The sequence below is a fragment of the Cornus florida genome, unplaced genomic scaffold, assembly GCF_030987335.1.
Source record: "Cornus florida cultivar Cherokee Brave unplaced genomic scaffold, ASM3098733v1 CherokeeBrave_3.0.0_Hap2_Chr11, whole genome shotgun sequence".
NCBI classification, from domain to species: domain Eukaryota; kingdom Viridiplantae; phylum Streptophyta; class Magnoliopsida; order Cornales; family Cornaceae; genus Cornus; species Cornus florida.
Window position 1 is genome coordinate 124,782,749 of NW_026775581.1, and position 24,018 is coordinate 124,806,766.

The 24,018-nt window shown below is 34.4% G+C and overlaps 2 protein-coding genes across 2 annotated transcripts; both read right to left on the minus strand.

Annotated features, from left to right (window-relative positions):
- Positions 1-115: 115 nt before the first annotated feature.
- Positions 116-15,269, minus strand: LOC132285108 (DNA polymerase alpha catalytic subunit). Its single transcript, XM_059787269.1, has 31 exons — positions 13,879-15,269; positions 12,806-12,976; positions 12,630-12,713; positions 12,408-12,482; positions 12,226-12,290; positions 11,078-11,168; positions 10,789-10,977; positions 9,465-9,628; positions 9,214-9,328; positions 8,326-8,505; positions 8,128-8,241; positions 7,433-7,552; positions 7,009-7,329; positions 6,735-6,827; positions 5,004-5,122; positions 4,811-4,883; positions 4,626-4,682; positions 4,412-4,504; positions 3,875-3,997; positions 3,684-3,781; positions 3,512-3,557; positions 2,962-3,075; positions 2,742-2,825; positions 2,508-2,621; positions 2,309-2,398; positions 2,134-2,210; positions 1,472-1,691; positions 1,050-1,103; positions 829-948; positions 656-730; positions 116-529 (listed from the first exon to the last, which is right to left on the minus strand). The coding sequence occupies exons 1-31, from the start codon at positions 15,037-15,039 to the stop codon at positions 383-385; spliced, it is 4,647 nt and encodes a 1,548-aa protein (XP_059643252.1). The 5' UTR covers positions 15,040-15,269; the 3' UTR covers positions 116-382.
- A 4,116-nt stretch (positions 15,270-19,385) lies between these two features.
- On the minus strand, positions 19,386-23,238 carry LOC132285657 (PI-PLC X domain-containing protein At5g67130). Its single transcript, XM_059787851.1, has 9 exons — positions 23,151-23,238; positions 22,979-23,050; positions 22,763-22,891; positions 22,542-22,679; positions 21,529-21,627; positions 21,126-21,429; positions 20,542-20,765; positions 20,363-20,449; positions 19,386-19,737 (listed from the first exon to the last, which is right to left on the minus strand). Exons 1-9 carry the CDS (start codon positions 23,154-23,156, stop codon positions 19,558-19,560), a joined length of 1,239 nt encoding a protein of 412 aa, XP_059643834.1. The 5' UTR covers positions 23,157-23,238; the 3' UTR covers positions 19,386-19,557.
- Positions 23,239-24,018: the final 780 nt, after the last annotated feature.

The window sequence follows — 24,018 nt, forward strand, 5'->3', positions numbered from 1 at the left end:
ATAGAGCTCAAGGAGCCATTATTTGGTTCTAATGAAATATTAAACAGCGTCCAAATATAAAGTTCACTGATAGATGCTTTTATAACAGTTTCATGAAATGGATATACCAGAAATATTTAAGCAGAACTGGACTTGGTTATAACCAGAATGATGTATAAGATGATCGACCAAGGATGAAAATATTGCTAATACAGCCAGCCACATGAAATATTAGTGAAACAAATATTTACATGGGTAGCCCTCAATAGGTAGGCCAAGGATTTATTTATTAGTAATACATGAAGCATTTCAGGCATCGACTAGCGTTGACATCCAATTTTCACAGAGCCTATGTATAAGAATCACCTCACTTCTAACATAGTGATGTGTGCCATTTTAGCAATCAAATTGTGACAATAAGGTCCTTCAGCTGCACCCAGCCATAGGCACACCGATCCCGGATATTCTGTGCTGTTGACGCTGCCAAATCCACCAGTGGCCGGATTCTTGCCAGTTCTTTCTCAACGGGTATTCTGATGCTACCCTCTACCTGAAACTCCCACAGTATTAAAAAAATGCAAGTACTGTTCACTTCCAATAAGGCATCCTAACTATCCTAGGAATGAATGCTGATGCCCAATTCGAAATAATAGACAGAGTTGAATGAATTAGTAACCTTGTCAATGCAGCGTACGGTATCCAAGACATGGCAAAAATATGTAAGTTGCTTGTACAGATCTGCTTCCGTGTACTGATGCAGGTAAATTTCATTACCAATTTGTAAGTAAAGAAAGATGTTTTGAAAAGAACAATCATACTCTTTAGAGTTTATGGGAGTGAGGTGAAAACCTTTCTCACAAGGTGCCCATTACAGCGAGGATAATTTGGACATACTGTTCCTCTTTCTGAATCACCAACTACTCGCAAGTTCAGGCTACGTGTAATATACTTGCAAGTTTCATCATCACACTAAACAGAAATTTGACATTAATTAAATCAAATTATTGATAAGCTAATAAATTCTCTGCAGAACAATCTTACTTTCAGCACAATAATCTACAAGTACGTACCGTCATTAAGCCCTTATAATACATTGACATGAACCCTTCAACTTGCCTTTTGACCTGACAGATGTAGGAAGTCAACAAATTTCAGCAAATGTTTAACACCAAACACTATAATAAAAGGGCTTCCACCAGTATTAACAGGAGATATTATGGCGGCAAGGTGGTACAAATTCAGCAACAACATAGGATGTACGTATATTCATGATTTTAAGGCTTTCTGAGTACCTAAACGCTCTCCTCTCCAGGGTTATAGAATGAGATAAGATAGTCCAAAAATTATGAGGTGGTCATTACATTTACCACTAAGATCACTTAGGTGGAACTTGATATTATAAGCATAATGCTTATAGAGGCTTAGGTTTCACATTCTGAATTTTCTGAACACACTCAAATCTTGAGTCCAAATTGGCCAAGTCAAGAATTACCTGATTGGCTATCAATGCAGGAGACATTCTACCCTCATCACCTTCTTCTGGACATTTAGGGCAACGCAATTTGCGCCAGAAATTGCTAGTAGATTCCCCTGGTTGTGAATCTGTTGGCTTTTCACTGATGAATGAACATATAGAACTAAACAGAGTCGGGCAGTCAAAAGAACCAGAGCAGCTTGGACATGATAAGGTCAAAGGCTCGCAACCCCGGTATCTGCAATTCAGTTCACAGATCATCAATATTTTCTTTCTTTGGAGAAAATCTATTATATTCAACTGCATCAAGTCTAAGGAACCAAAATTTAACTACAAGCCAGAATGATAATCAGAAAGAAATCAGGAAGATTAGTGATGGGGAAAAAAAATGATTAGACAAGGAAAAATTATTTGGAGTTGAGGAATAAAATGTGTAATTAATCAGTGCGAGGCAATACAATTTTTCCCAACTGGATTCATTCGGGGAGCTTCATAAATAATTCCAAATTTATTATTCACACATCTATGGAACCTTCATGAATAATGATATATTGAGATTTACATCAATAAATTAAGTTAAATACCCTCAAACTCGATGGAAGTATGAGGTTATATCAAAACCTTTTCAAAAATTATTATGGAAGAGCAATTATAGCATCTTTTAGATAAGAAACACTTACCTCTCCTCATCATCTGCTGCACCCAAGAGTGAGCTGGAAGGATCACCGTTGACAGCTTCACTTGATTTACTTTGGAACTGAAAGAACCCATTGTTATGATTTTAGTTATATTATCACTGCAAAAAACCTCTATCTCCAAATATAAAAGCCATTCTGGGGAGAAGATGCTATTTACCTTGGACGAATCAAGCCCTAAACAATCAGCTAAACGTGCTGGGCTTGTACCTTGAATTGACGCACACAGACGTGATACCACAGGATGAATCTGTACAACAAGAATAAATGATTTTCTCAAGCAAGCTGGACTATGGAGGTAATGAAGAACCAATGTAAATAACTATGCATGATAATGATTAATGAATTGTAAGCAAGACCTGCTGGGACAGGTAATAGTCTATGTCAATCATCCATTTTCCATTGTCTCCTTTCAATTCATCAGGATGTCTAGCCCGCTGAGCAATCCCTGTTGAAGTACCTGAACTAGTCCCCTGTTGATAAACATGCACAAAGACTAGTTATGACAGATTATATTGCAAAATGTTGGGAATTACATTATAGTACATTCAGTTCCATAATAGCAGAAAACAGAAAACACCCGCATGACAGACCTGCTCACAGCAGATTATGTAAGGAACTGTATCACCAGCAGAGCAACCAGTAGAGTATCCACTTTTCTTCAATCTAAGTGCTACCTAGAAAATGACACATTGACATGTTGTCCCAAGCAGTTATGCGGGCTGGATAAATTATAAAATAACCCCATAATATAAATGAAAGATGTTTTCAAATGAAAAGGTAATACTAGCCAAATAAATGAAATGGACTCACTTCAACATGAGGTTGACTTTTGGAATCTGGATAGGCTTCTGGAGGTTTAGTTAATGACTTTGTAATGATATATTTCTCTAGTGCTACTTGTCCGTTCCTCATTTCCTCCTGTACCTGTTACATGTGCATGCATACTGAATCCATAAAATTCTCCAACAACCTTTTCTAAAGCACGATTAGGCTAGCCAGTTCAACCTATAAAGTGCTAAATATACAATTGAGAGTTGCTTAGATAGCAGATCTACTAGCCCAAGGCATTTTGAATATGTTAAACACCACCTACTGGTTGTTTATCAAATGTGCTCAAAACCGGGATCAGCTTAATTACATTTCAAAAGAGAGGTTTCAATTTAAAAGTTTCTCCCTTCTAATATTTCCTGTTTTAAGCAAATTCCTTAATCATGCATTCTCAAAGTCACAGTGCTTGAGCCTGTTCAGTCACAATTTCTGGTCAATTAACTTGTCGGTACTTTTATGCAGAATGTAGCACCAAATACCATCAAAATTTCAAATTAAGGTGATGAAATTACACACAAGGTCGTGATCTTACCTTCATTAGAGAGTTGTGTATTGATTCAACAACATCCTCACAAGATCTGCAAGTATAAGAGCCATGTCAACAATGAGGTATAAACAATAGTAACTTATCTTTCATGGATTACCAGCTCACCACAAATACACAGAAAAGGAAAGAACGATATAAAAAAGTAAATTTAATGTACCCTCCGGACAATATTTGACTCAGACAGAAATCTCCCAATTCCTTAGATAGCAAGCTCCAGTCACGACGAACCATGTCAAGACCTTTCCGTTCAATAATCTGTGCCAACAAAGCGCATTCACAGGCATGCGTCAAGAAAGGGATATCTTAAACCCAGTTATAAAAAGAACTAGAAAAATATCAAAGAAGCACCTCATATGGTGTCCCATCCTTAAATTGCACTTTGACAGCTGCATACTTCTTTTTCTTGAGAAGTAGCATTCTCTTGTACAAGCCATCAAGATCAATTTCTAGACATCTGTACTTTTTGTTTACCTAAAATGTAATAGAAAGGAAGTTACATATGCATTAGAACAACAAAACATCAAGAAATCTATTGAAATGATGTAGCAGTTCAACAGATGTGCATGCCAGTAAGTAACAAAGTGTCCTTGTGTTCAACTAGAGAAGGCAATAGAAAAAAAAAAATTAAATTCTTAGGGTCATCTAAACCCTCATCAAAAAATCTTTTGGTGTAAAGAGTGTATTATATAATTTATAGTGGATGCAGAAATTGCAAATTTGCTACATTTTTTAATCATATTTGCCTAGTTGAATTTTAACAGAGAAACTCTGCCGAGAAAACAGCAAAGAAACTGATGACCTATTAATGAGGAAACACTATGCACAACATGTACAGAGAGAATCTCAAACAAACTTAATCGATTTTATAACCAAACCGAACCGAACCTCTTGGATGACCTTCCCTGCAATTGCTTTGGCTTTTGGAATATCATCAAGTCCACTATAAATCATAATTGAATCTGTATCACCATAGATCACCTGCCAGATACAAGATAACACATGGGAGCCAAAACAATTTAAGGACTCAAATGTGGAAACACAGATACAAACATTAAATATACATTCATAAAATTCCAGAATCTTAGTACAAAGAGGTAACCTCTAAGTTTAGATGATTCTGAACAAGGTCAACAGTACTTTGAAGGATCTCCCTTCCCTGCACAGCAAAAAAGAAGAGAGAGAGAGAGATGTTCAATAATATCACAAGCATACAATATTCGACCAAAATTTGCCCACTTGAGCAAGTCACTTTGCAATTTCAGCAGAAAAATGCAAACTTCTTACCTGTAATGTTATAAGCTCTGCAAGTGGCTTTGCATAGAATCTGGAATTGGAAAACCCCAGGCATCCATACATACTGCATGCCGAATTAGGTTGGGGAGAAAATTAAAGAAAGGACCATTAAAGCAACAAACAAAGAGCTACAATAGGATATGGTGAAAGATGTGAAAATGAGGCACCACAGCTAAGCACAGACCTGTTTGCAGTGAGCTTAAGTGCTTGCTGCTGTATATCTAGCTGCTGAACCTTGAGACCAGATGCAGTCTTTAGCCAAGACTTTACCATTCTCCTTCTTTCAACCAAATTTTTCAGTAACTACAAAAACCATGTGAATAGTATAAACCATTGTTACTAAAAGAAAGGCATCTAAAAGGTACATGCCACCGCAAAAGAAAATTATATTTAGCAGAGTTTGGATTACAAAGGAACTGCTTTGCTCTGCTTACAAAAGAATGTTCAAAATGCAAAGAACCCGTCAAGCTATGCATTTCATGAGAGGAACAGAACCATAAATTGATGGCTTTCAACAGAATTAGATCTTAGAAACAATTAGTGAGGCTGCATCTTATACTATGTAATAATAAAAAGAAAAAGATCCAGCAAAAGGTAACACGCAAGTCTGTTCTCTCTCATTTCTGCAGAAAGAAAATTGTAATGCTTTACATAAGTGCATGGCACAATTCCCGAAATGGAGTAGTAATAACCCTTTTTTCTTCAAAAATAATTTGCTGGCCATAAGGTTTACATCATCTTGTATTTCCATGTATATTCTATATTTTCATGGTACTCAGTGTAATGATGCATGCTTTATCCAACAGCATCTCATTCTATTTTCAATAAATAGATCAAAGCTAACAAGATCTGATTCCTGTGATTTCTAAGATAAACTAAGAACACAAACATAGACGTAAAAATAACAAATATCTCAGTTTCCCAACACAAGTGACCATAACCACAATTTTGAATGTAAATATGCTCATAAAAAAGAAGTAAAGCAAAAGCAAAAGCAAAATAAAATAAAAGAAAAAGAAAAATATCTTAGTATATCAGGTATACACTGTCCACTATGCCTCTGTAGTACACTTAACAGGTAGCCTATTGTTAGACTTGACATATCTACTCCGCATTTTTCCATATGGTGATGAAGAAAGGTTATTCAATTTCTAGAATGTAATTTGATCGATTTAGAATTTGCAATCTATGCCACTGAGACATTAAGCTATACAAGTACTTCAACGAGCCCATTGAGCAGATTCATCATGGATTTAGAAATGATCTTTAAAACTATTGGAAAGTCAAACCAACAACGTAAAAATGCCAAAATACAAAGCTGCAAGGTGACAAAATCTTCCAGCCATTAAGAAACAAATGATGCTTAAATAATATAACATGATAGAGTTAAATGATTTATCAAAATCATAATTATGTAGCTCCCAGTATTCAGCCATTTCCCATGACCTTTGATTAACTTAATTGTTAAATTGATTACTTCACAAATATGTAAGCTAATAATCTGAAGGAAAAGGAAAACACAAAAATTTGTCATGACGGGACGTCCGATAAACTTAATATATAATATTAAATGTTTTTTTCAAAATCACAAAAGGAGATACGAACCATGGAATGCATGGTTCTTGACATGAAGGTTGGAGTATCAAATCCACTTTATTTCGACTTAAACTAAGAAGTAAACCTTAAAAATGTAGTCATGGTTCTCATCATAATAAAACTGTATTGAAGCTAAGAACCCTAATCTCAACCTTTCCCCTTAAAATTACAGTTGTCCCCCCTAATATTATTATATATACTGGATATCAGAATTTGAAGTTTTCATTGCTCATTGAGATGCAATATATAAGGATTCAAAACAGTTTCAAAGTTCCACTATCCTCAATTACCATAAAAATGCATCATGAGGTATTATTACCTCTGGTAAAACTCCAGTCTTTTTAGAAGATGGTAGATGAGGAAATGATCCATCCAAAGATCTTTCAACAGTTGTAAAGCATATATTGTATTCCTGTTAAAAGATTAGTATGAATATACATCTTATATTACGAAAAAACTGCACTGATATATATCACAAAACAATAAGAGAATAATAAAAAAAGGTTATAGAATGACAACCGATGGCACATATAAATCAACAAATATGGGGAGGGGGGAGGGACCGAGAAGAGAAATGAGGAAATATGACAAACCTGAATGATTGAAGGATAGAGACTATTAAAGTCCAAAAGTAATATATACTTGTCATATAGACCTCTTTTTGGCTCCAAAACCAATCCACCTAAATAGGCAGGCCCCTTTTTAGCTTTCCTATTATCATTTTGTGGTGATTCATTTTCAAAATTTGCATTATCAACATCCAAATCATCCATTTCTTTGTCCTCAGCACCATTCAGTTTACGTTTTGTCACTTTTAATTCCTTTGGATGAGAAGAAAACTTGTCTGGGACGATATATTTCTTTGCATGGAAAGCATGCAACAAAAGATATTCTACTCTCTGTGCCCTGGCACCCTGAAATTGCATATTTTACAGATAATATTTAGTTTCTAGGTAAAGTCCACAAACAGAACTTGTAAAAGTAGTAGATAATTGGAATAATATTGCAACTATTCACCTGGAGTGTTTTTCCCCAAAGGTTACCACTGATATTAGTTAGCTGTCGCGTGAGGGGAAGAACACTTAAATGAAACATGAGTTCAATTGATAACCATGCATCTGTCTCGCCAAATTCAATCTGAATATATCACATACACCATCAGAAGCATATTGTGCTGATGCATCAAAGAGCAGTACTAATTTCCAACCATAATAGGCATAGTTAACAGTTTTACCATCCTCTAGAGAAACAAATTTCAAGATCATTCAGCCAAAAAGCTAGACTACATCACTTTTAGCTCATCTGGTCAGCAGAGAGTCAGAGACTAATAGAATCATGACGCTCTGCTCTAGACGGAGCAAGAAGGGAGCATTGCTAGTATTAACATGATAGTCCATTGCTCTGCAATGGATTTTTTTTCGTTCTTTTCCTTGGAATCATTGAAAGTAGTTAAACTCACTGATTGTGGCAACCATAATATTTTTCATTAATAAAAATGGCAGCCAACCAACATGTAAGATGGTACTATCTTACATACTATCCTTCATTTCTCTTTCTTAATTTGAATTTTCTCAATATTCTCAACTGTCCAGTAATTTAACAAACTACTATTGGAATCTACAAAAACTAATCAAATCCAATATTTCCATGTCAATTCAGAAAAAAAAGCATGACGGTAATTCAAAATATCTAAATTATGCATAAGAACCTACAAGTTCCATAAGGGATTCGGAAGTTTTAAACATCAAGGGAATATCATGTGGAGCGATCTCCTTCCGGTCTTTATTCAGCTGAGTCTTTGCAAGCTGTGTCAAAGAATAACTGACCTGGAAAAGGCAGATTTCATATCTGAAAAATCATACTGAGATTATCAAAGGCCTTCATGAGATAACAAGCAGCTACTACTGTACCTCTTTTAGTAGATCACGTGAACACAAAAATGTATCACATAATAGGCGGCCTGCAATGCAAGACATAATCCCTGGACTCGGCCCGGACCCAAAAATGGTGCTTCCTCTAGAAAGCTTAGGCATCACAGAACGCTTGAGACGGCCTATTTTGGACCACATGCTACTAGGCACTCGGCAGGCCTGCATCATTAAGTAAAAGATATATGGACATCTAAGATACAGTGGCAGCCCATTATGAGTACACCAGATGGTCATGGCAACAGCAAATTGTATTTGGAGAAGGACAATGAAGAAGACGCCAAAAAAAAAAAAAAAAATTGTAATGTGAAGTTTGATGGTTACAAAAATAGTGAAACTGTAAAAACCTAGTGTATAACCATTGATCTGTTTGAATAAAGCATTTAACTCAACAGCAAAGCAATTTAGGGCAAATGCTTTAAACAATGAAAAGCAATTTAGGGCATTGCTTGAAGCAATAAATATAGCTCATGCTATCACGCATGAGAATGCAAGTTCAAGTCCAAAAGCATCCACTTTATGCATATAAGTTCAAGGCTAGGTATGAATCCAGCACACCCTCTCGAGCACACCACGTGTAGGGGTATACACATTGGCTGATGGCCTTTCAGTGTAGAAATTTTGCTCCCCTCCTTCACTCAATGGCATCATACAAATCAAATAGAAAATATATCTGGTCAGCAGTTGGATTCCATCTTCCTTGCCTCAGATTCTAACCAGACTTAAAGTTACTATAGTTATCATCATATTGATAAAAATAAAAAATGTAAACTGCCCAGCATGCGATCCATGATTATTAAAAATTAAAGGTACAGCAACGAGTATATAGAATACATTAATATGTAAAAAGATTTGCATCAGTATTCCCACCTGAGCTCTGTGAAGAAGAACATCCAGATCAAACCCAGAAATATTGTGTCCAACAAGAACATCACTATCCAATTTATGTAATTCAATCATCAGACGGTTCAATAGAGCTCTTTCACTGCAGTATTATACAAAAAGGTTAAGATACCGAATACTTCAATGCCTATAACTGGAACAAATAATGTTACCAGTAAAGTTGACACTCAGATAAAGGAAACAGTTGGCAATGAACATAATTTACAAATTAAACATACCTGCTTTCATAACTGATGACATTTGATCCAGCCTTGGAATTTCTATCTGTGGCCTCTTTAGTAAATCCCATCGGAAATATGCCCCCCTCAAGCTTACGCACGACAGTAAAATGGCTAAGATTACCAGGCCTTGTCCATTCTGAGGCTAATGTGGGCGTGTCAATCTGTTATAAGGTCCAATCATATAATTAACAGCTGGCCTTAGTATGATACTACATTAAATGAAATTAATTCAATTTAACATTTTCTGTTCAAGCATCAACTGCAGCAGAAATAAATAACATAACCAACGCTATTTGGATTCTGACTTTACATTGAACTTAGATTAAAGTAGAATGCATACGACAATGAAACTAGATGTATCTAGGTGAACCTTAGACATGGACATGTCTGACATGTTAAGTCCTAAAAAATTAGGACACTAATATGGTGTAGGCACAGCTATAAATACTTTAGATATATCTATTGAGTAAGACTATTATAAAAACTTTAACTCATTTCTAATTTATATACTTAGAGTTACTTTGACATAATTTAGAAGATGGAGTTATGCGATTATTGTAATTATCGTTATATCATATATGCTATTGTTCCACTACTTTGTCGTTACAATTATTGTTTTTGTTCTATATGAAAAGATATCATCGTATGCTTCAATTATGAATATATAACCTTGTGTATAACGCCAATTTCTCTAAAGAAGAAAGTTGGACACTTTGCTCATATTATTTCCAAGATCGTTGAATATGGCTACTCCAGACGTGTTCACAAGACTTGTATTAGGGATGTCTTGGAAGTGTTGGCCAAGTGTCTGGGAAATATTCCAAAATAGTTACATTTAATTTTAAATTATGGACACATACATGAAGCATCGGACGCATGTCCATGGAGTGTTGGTGTCTAACATGAATGCGACACTGATACGGTTCCTTCGTACAAGTGTTTGTGCTTCCTAGGACCAAATCAATGGATCTAACAAAAACCATTCAATTAGTCAAATCTAGACATAACATTTCTAGTATCAAAAACATTTATATGGTTAGTCAATCTGCCCACATGCAAAGGAGAAAAAGAAGAAATTGACTCTTTGGGAACAGGATTTCATGAGGTTTAATTCACTTTGAACTCTTTCAAAAATCAAATATTTTATGAACCTTAATTTGATGCCCAAAGTAAACTTGCTAAAAAAGTTCACTTTAGAAATGCATAATGACTGGTGACTGAGACAAAGCCCTTGATTTCCTGGCACTATACCCAGACCATCCACCCAAGACTAATTAACCATGTGGTAACCAATACAACCAACAAACTAAATCTGAAGTACCTTGGCCTTGTGACAGCAGATGACAGATGTGGAAACAATTTCATTGACATTTTGTTTTTCATTGATGATAGTTTTCAGATTTATTGCGGTAACAACCACCGGAGGAATCTCTGCTGTATTCTTTGAGGAAGTAGAAATTTGTATGTCCTTTGGACTATTGACAATAACCTCAAATTTGCACCAGCTTACCTGTACCAGAATGTAAACTAAGCTGTTACTGTCAACTGATAATATGTTTAAATGAACTACAAGAAGGCATAAAACACAAGCATAAAATTTGGAGACTCACACGCTGAGGAGCTGGACAGCCAGAGAATTTTGAAACTGATAACCAGGAAGGTCCCTTTATCTTCCTCTTAACAAGAAAAAGCTCCAATGCACTGCACACATAATGCCAAAAGAATTTTCACTACGTTAATAAATTTAACAAGAAAATAATTTACACACCTGAATAGAAAAGAGCAAAGTGAACTTCAAGGTTTAATATTTCTTATTCCCAGTATAGTTCGGGAAACTATGAAGAGTAACTTAACTGGAGAAGTGCAGGATCATTGAGCTCATAACAAGTATATAAGGGATCCCCGCACTTGTATTGAACCTAGGAGAACTATCAGTCAACCCCCAGTTTGGAAGAAGCCAAATTTATCACGTAGTTCTAATTGGTTAATCTTCTTAATGAAGGAAAAATAAAAGGCTGTTTCAGGACTCTAAAGTGATAACGCATAAAAAGTTCGACATATGTAGATTAGTGAAATGTGAAAGTCAATTTCAGAAGGGCCACTTTCAAGCTCTCTCCTCTTTTCGATAACATAAATAAAATTTGATATGATGAGAATTATAGCAACAAAAAAAATTAAAAAAATAATAATAATAGGGAAACAAAAAGGGGAGTTTTTTTCTGAAAAAGTTATTATTTTGGTAGGTAAAAAATTGAAAAAATAGGCACTCATCCATATTCAAAAGTTGACTGACCATGAACAGATTCTTCCATTGTTATCACGAAATCAGCCTAGAAACAATACTTTACCATATGAATAAAAGGACATCAGGTTTGTGGTTTGTCGCTGAGCAATACAGCTAATTGCACAAACCATTCCATCTACTTATCTGTCCATCTTCATTCCTTTCTCAAATCAATATTGCACTGTTTGTGAAATAGGTAAAATAGGAAATGCGTTCTTCCTGAGCATCTCAAGGAATCACAGGCACAAATCAGAAACTCTCATCATATGCAGCTGATGACTAAATTTGTGAAGTACAAAATCCTAAATAAGCTGTTCTTATGGATCAATAAAGAGGTAGTCTGTAGTCTGTGCTATCAGAAGTCCATACTTACAGAGGTATGCTAAAAGTAAAAAAATATTCAGAAAGAAAACAATTCAAAATATGACATGTACAAGAAACAACAGGCATGGAGAACCAGCTCTTGTTACTTACCTGCAATGAGTGCCAAGTAAAGCAGAGAAAGTTTCTCCCTTGAGATCTGAGGGAAGTGGTGGGTCCTGCAATGATGGATATCTGAATTTCAATTTTTGGAAATCGTATAACCAATTGACAGATTTAACATGGTAATGAATGGTCTAAAATAACTTGTTTAATTTTAAAATTGAGCAGAATACCTTAAATGGATAATTGATCTTGAGGTTGTAACTCTCCCCAACAGCTATGTCTGATCGCTCAAATGCATAATTCCTCTACAACATGTTCAAGCAACACAATAAATGAGCAACAACGGTAAAATAAAAGATAAAGAGAAAATTTTATGACAAAACTAAATGGTACAAATGTTAGTTATAGAATACATCTTGACATATGAAATTGATTAAATTAAATCTGCAAACCTTAACAGGTGCCATGCTAAAACTTGAAACATTACGATCCAACAACTGCTTTGCTATTTCAGTCTTTAATCCCGATGCCATCTCCTAGCAAATCAAAGAATGGAAGCAAATCAACACAAAATGCGAAAAAAAATTGAAAAAAAAAAAATGTGAGCATGCTGTGGCTATAAATATACCTGGAGCTTTGTACGGAAAGCTGTAGGAGAAATTCTAGACTTTTCAGCATCTTTCTCAAGCTTCATAATCATGTCATTCTGAAACAAAGAACATTTTGGGATTGCATAGACACATCTCTGCGTGTTTTTTACGACCACACAGCAGCTGTGATATGTACTTCCTACTTTGACCTATATTGAAATGAGAGACTGTCAACCATCATGATAATTGAGCACATACACATGCCAAGTCACAGGTTTAAAGAGTTAAAACTATCCAGCACCAAAATGCTACCAATGTTTGAAACATATTATCTTTCTCAAGGTCCATAATCATGCCACTGAGAAACCGAGAATCGTTGAGGTCAGATAAGTTCTTGCATGTTTCTTGAGCTAAGGCTTCATGAAAGTGGCATTTTTCACTCCTTGATTCAAGTGTTTGTTTCAGGATTTGCAACTATCACTGACGCATGTGAGTAATATGAAGACGTGCCAAGCACGCACTTAAATGGAACAAAGAAAAGCTATCTATACCTATATTATACGTAGAATTAGCCAGTTTTGCATATGGTTTCTTATGTTTTTACCAAAAACGAGTTCATAAACTCAAAATACAGCCAGACTGAAACACATATCAACTTCTACCATCTAGACCTATGGGAAAACTTGCTGGCTTAGCTATATCTTAAAGTCATACATGATATCCTACTGCCCTACCAAAAAAATCCAACTGCAGAGATCAAATGCCCATGGGTGAAAGAAAAAAACAACAAAATGCTACTATAGTGCCAAGTATATTGTTTACATTAGTTGAATTAATTCTTCATCAACTCTCATAGTAGGTACGCAGCTAGTCATAGTTATATCTGAAAATCTCGTCAAATAACTTACAGATAATAGAAGAAAAACAAGATTAAACTACCTACATATAAGTAATAAGCCAGTGACGACACAGTGTTTTCAACATATTCTGAATAAAATTATAAATGAATTAGTCATGTTCGTGTATCAATCTTAACACATGTACCATGAAAACATTGTAATATACTGAGAAATGTCAAATTGAAGTGGGAGAAAAGGAAAAGAGAAGATACCTTGCCAAAGAGATAGAGATTGCCCATATTAGCACCATTGTTCTCCTCATAAGCATCAAGTATGTAAAAAGGCAGTGAGCCGTCAGAATCCAACTCGAAATCCAGTTTTTCTTCGCAGCTAAAACTAGGGTTTGTTTCTACTCCATTGCAAGAGATAGACCCATTTCCTGCATTCCTCACTGCCTGCCACCCAAAAGTCGCACTCAACTTAGGGTCCTTTTCCTCCTTGATTTTTGCATTTAGAGTATATACCTCTTCCTTCTTCTCTGACTTCACTTCAATGCCATTAGGCATACTCTCCTCAACGGCACTTCCTTTTGTTGAGGACTCGTGCAATTTTGTCTCTGGTTTCTGAGTCTCCCTACACATTTCAATGTTCAAATCTTTCCCATTTTCAAATTCCTTGGACGAATCCCTTTCCTCAATTATATCATATTTTTGCACATTATCGAACACATAATCACTATTCGTAGTAACACAGGTGATTTCAGGCCTAGCCATCAAACTAACACAATCAACAGGTGGCTTCTCAATCTTGACGGAAGTAACCATATCAATTGGCGCAAAAATCTTGGAACCCGACAAAGAAGATGGCTGTACCCTCCGTCGCCTCTCTCGGTCAGCCTCATCGGGTGCGAATTCCGCAATTACATCATCAACAATGCTATCAGATGACAAATTCTTTGTCTTATCGTCCATCTTCTTCTTGAAAACTGAAGAAGTGAACATACTAGAGAGTCGTTGCTTACCCATTAAAGCCGCGGCAGCCGATAAAGCAGAGGGCTTTTTGGGTGGCGGGTCCTTCTTCTCCGCCTTCTTCCTCTTGGGTTTCTCTGATTCACCTTCGGATTCATCTGATGACGGAGGGAGACCCGTTTGAGACCAATCCTCTTCCTGCCCTTCGTCTCCGTAGCCAAGACCATCGTCGTCAATGATGAACCCTCGAGCTTCTTCTCGACGCTTCGCAACCAGCGCATCGTACTCATCTTCCTCCACGGTGTCGTAGATGGGATCTTCCATTTTGATCTGGAACCCGCCACCGTCGGAGCGTCGGCCTCCGCGGCGGATAGCTTTGAGACGCTCTAGGGCGTCAGCTCGCGCTGCCGCGCCGGCTCCTCTGTTCCTCCGTCTTCCGGCGACCATTGGTTGTTCCTCCTCCATCTCTCGCTATGGATCTCGACCTCAGTGAAGCTCTTTTTCTCTCTAAATCTCGCACTCAGTGAGAGGGAATGATTTGGATGCTATAAATGGCGGGAACTCTGTAGTTTTCGCGCCAATGTGGTATTTTCTAGTGGAGCCCTATTTCATTGCCGGTTCAAAATGTTGGGCCAGGCACCAACAACACTCACTACGCAGTTCCGCCACTTGCAATCAATTCCATTTCAATCCGGCCCAATATTCCAATCCTAATTTGTGTAAATTAGATAAGCGGGGATTGTTGGGGAACCACTAAAAAATGCTTTTATCTTCTTCTTTTTTTAATACTGTATTTATTTAGTACTACTAACAAAAAGAAAACACTTTTAAATGGTAGGGGTTTTAGTTCACTAAAAATTTTTAATGAAAAAAATAATAAAAAATTTTTAATCACCTCAAAATTTAGTCATAGTGATTAATACGTTAACCAAGATGTAAGGTAAGAGGGACAATAGTACATTTTTTTAAAAAATTCATGAGGGACATAGACAATAGTACATTTTTTAAAAAAATTCATGAGGGACATACGTAATATTTAATGCGTATATTACTGAAAATAAACAAGTTATAAGGATAATTACTATAAACAAAAAAAAAAATTAGTGAGACAATTGCCCCCACTACCATGAATGTGCATCTGTCCCTAAATACGTTTGTGACTCATATTATCACCTTCAAAATAAATTCCTCACTCCGTGACATGACATCAAAATGAATGAGAGAAGATTTACAACACTCCGAAGCTATTTATTATAAAAGCGTGCACTCATTGATTAGAAGCACCGCAGTGATCGCATCTTTACAAAATTAATTAGGTGGTAATGTTTTTGGATGGCTTGGGGAAATGGTGTTTGCTAGACATTCACATGAACTTTCTCATTTACTAGTTTTGTTTAATTTGGTCCTCTGTTCCCTAATAACAGTAACAGACATCTATGTTCATGGTTAAAATGGAAATATTTCAATACTTTAATTTCTAAATATGTGCAGATGGAGAAAGTATTAAATACTCATAAAAAAAATTAAAAATTCCCAATTACTCCCTCGTTGCATTGGTCCATAAAAAAGTTAACTTGGCAATTAAATCATATTTACCAAGCTTTCAATTTACACATACAACTTTTGTCTTTTCCTTTTTCTCTTTCTACTCTTCCTTAGTTCTTCGTCAATTATTCTTATCTATCATTTCTCTCGAAATTTAGTGGTCAAATTTCTCCTTTATAATGAACTCCAAGAGATTAATTCTTGCCTGAAAGTGGGTCCAAATGTTTGAATGGAACGTATAAACATATCAAAAGTATTATAAAGAGAAGACTTAAAATTCATGTAAGATTATACCTCCAAACAAGGCAACGAATATAAATACCTTCTTATCCTCTCTCATTTTTTAAGATCACCTGCTCTTCTCTTAAAATTATGATTCATAAATCTTTTAAGAAGAAATCTCTCAATGAAAAATATGCAAAGAGAGTTTTTTTTTATAAATAAATATGCATAAGAGCTGCCATTACAAGATACATTAATCTCTTACCTAATGAAAATATATTTAAAGAAAAAAAATATGATTGAGAGAAAAGAAACAGGTAAATCTTCTTAAAGTTTCTGTGTTGAGATTTTCATGGATACAAATTTTGAACGACAAGAACAATATATATATATATATATATATATATATATATATATATATATATATATATATTTTACACCCTTTTTTGTTTGTTGTTTTGTGCCTTCCGTATTGTCAAAGCATAAAGAAATTTTATTTTATTTTTTTATCTTCAATTTTGTAAAATCAAAAGGAGAGAGACAAAAACATAATCAATTAAGATAAGATTAAATAGAGAAAAAAAACTGAGAATTATAAGAAGCAAGAAGAGATAAACTAAAAGATAGGAACGTCTCACACATTTATACTTTTAGGAAATAATCTGACGTATCCGAGCCATGTTAAGTTTGGCCTTATTTGGTTGTTTGGTTTGTTCTCATATCATTTTTCATATATATATATATATATATTACATTGTTTAATGAATTTAACTTTTACTTTACAAGTCTCAAAAAAAGAAAGAACAAAACCCTTCCCCAAAATAGTCAACTTCCTGTCAAAATGAAATTAAAACTTTATCACATCAAATTTAAGTATGAAAGAAGCAAAATCAAACCAAACGTAAAGCAAATTTAGAACGCATTGGATAAGTAATGCTTGGTGATTAATGAGCTCTTTCTTCAAATAAACAAAATCAGACCTATCATGGAAGGAGAACAGACATTTTACCAGATAGAGGGAAGAACAAAAGTGAAGAAGAAAAAAAAAAAATTTCCGCGAACCAACAATTTATTTTTATTTCCCACACATAATAGAAGAAGTAAAAAATGCATTTTAATTTTTAAAAAAATGTAAAGTTAAATTGTATAATAATATATTATTATACTTGTAAAATATAACGCATAGAGTGATATTTGTTTAATAATACATTGTATAAAGTATAACTAAAAACATGGTATTCGTATATATGATAAAACAAAAGTAAATTTTTGTTTTTAACATTTGGCGATGACAAGGTTATGTTGAGGAGGTGACGTTAATCACTATCATTAGATATTCACTGGACGTTGTCCAATGAAAAAATAACTGAAGAAGATTTTTTTCCGGTATTACAAAGTATTTAATACTTTCTGGTGCAAATGGATATTTTAATACAATGTCATAACACTCTCTTTTGGTTTTAAACATTCCATTCAGGGAATGTGGGTCGATCAACCTCACAGGTTGCTGCCGTTTCTGTAGTGTTTGAAGTCTAACATGCTCTTGAACGTACACATTTGGCATTCAAAAATCAAACTAAATTTGTAGTTGTTTATGCTTGGAACAACAAAAATTTCTGAATATTATAGGTTTGCACCCAATATATATATATTTTTTCACAAACAGATGTTCAATTTTGGGTTGTGTTGGGTTTCGCTCCAACCTGCGCCTGCCGTAATTGATTTATTATCCTACTTTTATCATTTTTTCACAAATTATCATTTTCTGAGATTAGGATGTCATGATACATCATCCTCATTTTTTCACAAATTATCATTTTCTGAGATTAGTGATGACATGATAGCCGGTTATACATCATCCTCTACTGCTTTTGGCTTTTGGGGGCACTGTATTGCTCTATAAAGTAATCTGAAAAGCAACTTAGAAAGAGAAAAAAATGTTGAAATTTTAAAAATTCATTAAATTTTCAATCATAATATATATATATATATATATTTGAGGAATCGTAGATTAATAAGCCAGGGCGGCTGTAGCCTTACGCGAGTTAAGCGGTTGCCTAAGGCCCCAATCAATAAGAAGATTTCATAATTTTTTATTTCTTTATATATTACAACTTTCCTAAAACAATTATAATATTTGCTTTAATTATTAAATTTTAACGCATAGAGAAGTTTGACAGTTAATCTAAAAGATTTATATTTTTTTATCTTTTTCCTCCCAAATTTTTTTTCTTTATATATTATAACTTACCTAAATATTTTATTTTCTTATATTAAACCTTAACAAATACAAAATTTAATAGTGTGCCCAAAATATTTCTATCCTTGTATTATTGTTATTATTATTATTTTTTTTTAATTTAATTTAATTTTTTTGCCCTCTCCAATCCTCATTACATCACCATATATACACACACGCAGAATATTATATATATATTTAAGTAAAAATTGGTAAAACTTTCTATATTTTTTTAAGACTCGTATTAACTTTTATTTTCTTACTCCTTATATATTTTTCTATTCTCTCATTAGGTTTTTTTTTTTTCCTTTTTTTTTCATCTTCTCCACTGTTACAATTTACAATCTCACAATCTCACTCTGTAAGAAGATTTTGAATACACTTATATTTTATTAAAGAATTTATTAGAGCATTAGACCAAATTATTTAAAATAGCTTTCTATTATTCTATAACTTAAAATAGTTTATAGTTTTATTAATTTTTGTTATCATAAAATTATATATTTTGTTTATAATTTTTATTTATATTGTTAAATGTGACTATAAAAAAACACATAACCAATTAATTAACAATGGAATTAGAGTTTGAATTATATTTAATGATAGGTTTAAAAATCACCATCATATTACTGGTATAAATATATAGGCAGATTTAATTAGAAGGTCACTTTATTTTTTTTGTCCAAGGCCTCAAATTTTATTGAGCAGCTCCTTAAGCCAGACGGCTTTTGCCCTAAGGTGAGTATCTCAATCAGTCACAACTCACCAGAACAACAAATTTGGCGGCATTTATATATACAAAAAATAAGTTATCAATCACTCGGAGCCACAAGACTCGTGAACAAAGCTAAATTGAAATAGAAAAAAAATACAAAATCAATAAAAAGAAAGCGGGTGGAAAAACTAACAAACACGCGGTACAAAAAATGAAAAAACAAGAGAATAAATTTTACAAACACGTTCTAACAATTACTATCTCATAACAACAGTAAGAGAGAGGTGGTAAAAACTACCCCAATCAAAAACTGCACTTTGACTGTTCTGCTATTCAAAGAATCATTACTGGGTTCTTGCGAAGTTCCACCTTGAGATGTATCTGCTGCCGGAGGTGGAGGTGAAATCACAGGGACATCACAAGTGCCAAAAGTCGCATTTGTCTGCGCACATTTGAAAAAGTCACTGGTTATAAAATGTTAGGTTGAAACATTCCAAGTACCTTTCAATTGATTATAAGATTTCCATATTATCTGTGTCTTATCTTCTGCACATAGTGCACCCACCAACACCCAAATGGTTTAGGTAATTACAACAAAGCATTACGTATTAGGTACCATTATTAGTTGGTGGTCTGATTAATTAACTAGTCTGGACTACTTTTCTTTGCATCTCTTTATGCTCATATTCAAAAAGTGCAATTTTGCAACACAAGAATTTTACAAGTGCACGTCTCCGACAAATACAAAGGTAATTTTGAAAACTTGGAAGTAATAAATTTAAAATGCTTTAGAATTTCAAATTTATTTGGGACAACAATAATTCAAAAGACAGGAATTTCCATGAATAAATATTACTCCTAACAAAACAAGTTTAAATGTTACAAAATTATAAAACAATGCCGGTTAACAACCCCCAATAAAAAAAAGAAAAGGAAAATACAATCACATGCAATCATTTTTAAGAATTCGAGAATTTAACTAAGTACTTGAGATTGTACTCAATAATTGGGAGATCATTAAGATGCCAAATTTGTTGGCAAAGTGAAAGAACAGGAAAGCAGCATACCTTGCAATAGGCAATGTTGCCACAACCGCAAGTCAGTTGACCGTTTGCTTCATCCACAGCTTCTGGGGCTCCCCCACCATCACTTCTCTACATTAACGAGCGAATAAATTCAGCAAAAATTCTCTAACAGGAATGAAGAATATGTTAAAAAGAAAATCTGCAAAGAAATCGGCCAAGACCTGGTAAAAATCAACAGCAATGAAGTTTGGCCACCGTTTGCCAGCAGCTTCATAACAAGTGGTCACCATACTAGTTAATGGAGCAGAATTATCAGCACAAACTTCTGTTAAGTTGGGATTTGAGCGAAAATAGTTCTGAAGAACCAATGATCTTGTTGTCGTGTTCATGGGAGACGATTCAGCACGATTTGGACAGGAATTAGCTTTCATCCCACCATCTCCATCTGCAATTTCAGCCACGATAAAATATTACTCAGAGAAAATTCTCAGTTTTTGGTGGTTGTAGTTTAAATCTCTGCGAAAAGTTTTTAAATGGAACTCAACAATTGACAGATATAAGCTATCAACTAACGATGTCAAATACTCCTTTGAACTAACTGATGTTACCGTCCTTCGGACTGCATAACAACTAATAAGTCTTTAAAAGAAAATTTTCAACTAACTGTCTAATAAAATTTGGGCACAATGATAATTCCATCACAACTCTCCCAATCACTGATGAGTCTTGTGCAAATTATTTTCTCAACATATTGCATTTTATCAGCACCCCTAAGGGTTTTAAGAGGCGGTGAAAAATAACTCACACTGGTTTTCTACAACATATCTCCACTCATATGCAATCCCTTCAGAAGCCTCCTTAGACGAGATTGAGGTGAAAACCACCAAACGTTGATTCTTTTGGGCCATATCATCCACTGTAGGCCAATCGTCACCATTTGTAGGCATCCGAGACAATGGAAACATGTACTTACTGAGGCCAGATGCATTAAAAACCTTTGTTAAACCCTGTGGGGATGTCACATAATCTTCAATGAAAATGGTAATGATTTCTGTTGGGTTTGCATCCAGAAACACTTGAATCTCTTTGAGCACATTAATAGCAGGTTGCTGGAAGGGAATGTCACAAATAATCAACCATAAGAAGAAAGGTGAGTTAAAAGCATACACATACAATGAATTGAAAAATACCACTACTGTCACACTTACAAATGATGTAACGTTGTAACATTTCCCACCGAAGGAATGGCATAACCAGACGTCATTGTTGAAGTCATACATATCAAGCATTAGTCCTCGAACTCCATTCTACAAGAAACACATTTCTTAGCACCCTACTTTCAATTAAATCAAGATTCACCTTGTTTAAATTTAGAGTTTTGGAGAGGGGGGGGGGGGGGGGGGGGGGGAAATCGACTAGAACAGGGTATAGAATATAGATCAACCTTTCACAACATCCCATATAAAAATCAAGGTAGTATTGTTTGATTAAACAATAAATTCAAAGTTCAAATAAAATTTTTTTTTAAAAAAATCACGTTTTACATACAGACATAAAAAAGTAGAGTTGTAAAAAATTGAGTTCTAACCACTGTAGATTCCAAACAAGAACTACAGTCGGCATAAAAGAGTGTATAGGCTTTGCACCACTTTTTAACCCAAGTGCAAGATTAGTTGGCAATTGGAACTGAAGAACAAAATTAAGTATAAAATATGCTTTTTTGAATTGAACAAAATAAGATTTAAAAATATAAAACGAATATATCTAGGATCATAAACAGGATATAATACTAACACATTTCCGTTGAACAATGTGCAATGATACAGGTAGGTAAGATGGGATGGGATGGGATGCTTATTCTTTAAGCTAGGCAAAAGTTGGCGCACAATTATTTTCAAACTTGTAATTACATGTCATTTCAAATTTCAAAAAAATAATAATAACAATAAAATAAAAAATAGTTTAAGAGTAACATGCTTAAAAGACAAAAATCAGCAATTTTCATAAACCTAAAAGGTCTGGCGCACACAAACAGGGCATAAAGGGTAATGCGAGAAATCAAGGGTAATCAAGTTAATTCGTCTCCTAAAAATTTGGGTTGATTGACCCAAAAAAAATCCTAGTGCTGCTTACATGGTAAGCCATGAGAAATTTCCGGCGAAAACAAACATTCAGGTGGCACAGAGATTGAAATAGTATTTCTTATAAATAAATCACTTACGCGAAGCTGACTGGTAACGGAATCTTCCTGATTCGTCGGAGCGAGAATAACAGATCCGGTCCCCGACTTGAACCCGGTTATAGCATACGAGTTGTGGGTCGTTAGCCATGAGTACTTATTGAACGCTAGACCTTTCACCTATATCATCAACTCACATAACACAAAATCAATTACATATAATTATATATATATATATATATATACTGTGCATTTTGTATTACCTTTGATGTGGGACTGAGTGGTTGAATGCGAGTACATCTGGGACGGGTGTTGCCATTTGCAGGGCACGTTAGACAGTGTAATCCGGTGTCGCAGGTACTATCGGAAGATTCCGAACAGGTCTCGCCGATCTGTGATGAGAAGAAACGATTAATTTTGCAGAAGAAATAACTCGATCTTGAAAATGGATTCAGGGAAAAGAAATTAAATGGGAGTACCTTGAGACTAGAAGAAAATCCCAAGAGGCAAACAGTGATGAAGAGAACCTTGATGCAGAGGAAATTGTTTCTCTGCAATTGAAGAGAGAGAAAAAAAAAAGAAAGAGTGTTAGGGTTCTTAGAGCAATATGAAAAAGCAAAAACGAAAAATGTGGCGATTAAAAATGCATGCCTGCATATCGGACTTTCCGTTTATTTTTAGAGAGAGAAAGAAGAGAGCGTCAGAGGGTTCGGTGAACGTCTGTCTCTCGGTTTGTCTGGTTTTATAATGGGGTCATAAAAAGGAAGTTACTTCATTTGACTTTGATTCTATAGGAAGGGCAAGTTTCAAGTCTGTGTCATCCAACTGCATTCGGATTCTATTGGAAGGGCAAGTGTCAAATCTGTGTCATCCAACTGCATTCAGAAAACCGACTCTTATTTTCATCATAAAAAATAAAAAATAAAAAAAAAAACTTTTATTTTATTTTTAAATATAAAAATAATTATAAAAAAAAATTTAAAATAACTTCCAAGATTCTTAAATTTGTTAGTATATACAACTCACTACAAGCTAAATTTTGTTTTATGTTACTACAAGCCTACAATTTGTTATATACCTATATATAGTTTCATTAGGCAATATATATATAAATATATATACTATATAATATATAGAGAGATAAAAGAAAAGGTTTGCATATTATACTGCCTTGCACATATTTAGTAATTAATGCTCATGGATTCTGAATGTAAATAGATATTTATTTTTGAAAGAAGAAAACAAAAAACCTACGCTTTGGTTTTCTGTTTTACTCGTCTCTATTCTCTAAGCAAGTCAATTGCGTGTGCAGTATGATTCTATCTTTAGTGCGTTTGTTATGTCTTTTTCTTTTTCTTCTTCTTCTGCTTCTTCTACTTTATTTTTTTAATTAAACAAAAGATGAAAGAAAAGTAAATTAGACACGTATATGATTTGTATGAATTAAGTTTCAAATCACAGATCTGACCTGATTTTTCTCCAAACAATACTAGTCCGTAAATAGGATGATATCATAGGC

Coding starts and splice junctions, on each gene's coding strand:
- LOC132285108 (XM_059787269.1), bottom strand. CDS start 15,039: ATGGAGGAGGAACAACCAATGGTCGCCGGAAGACGGAGGAACAGAGGA. Junction 3,998..4,411: donor CAGGGAAGGTCATCCAAGAG/GTTCGGTTCGGT, acceptor ATTACATTTTAG/GTAAACAAAAAGTACAGATG. Junction 1,692..2,133: donor GCAGCAGATGATGAGGAGAG/GTAAGTGTTTCT, acceptor ACTGAATTGCAG/ATACCGGGGTTGCGAGCCTT.
- LOC132285657 (XM_059787851.1), bottom strand. Junction 21,628..22,541: donor CCGTTACCAGTCAGCTTCGC/GTAAGTGATTTA, acceptor TGTTTCTTGTAG/AATGGAGTTCGAGGACTAAT. Junction 20,766..21,125: donor ATATGTTGTAGAAAACCAGT/GTGAGTTATTTT, acceptor CTGAAATTGCAG/ATGGAGATGGTGGGATGAAA.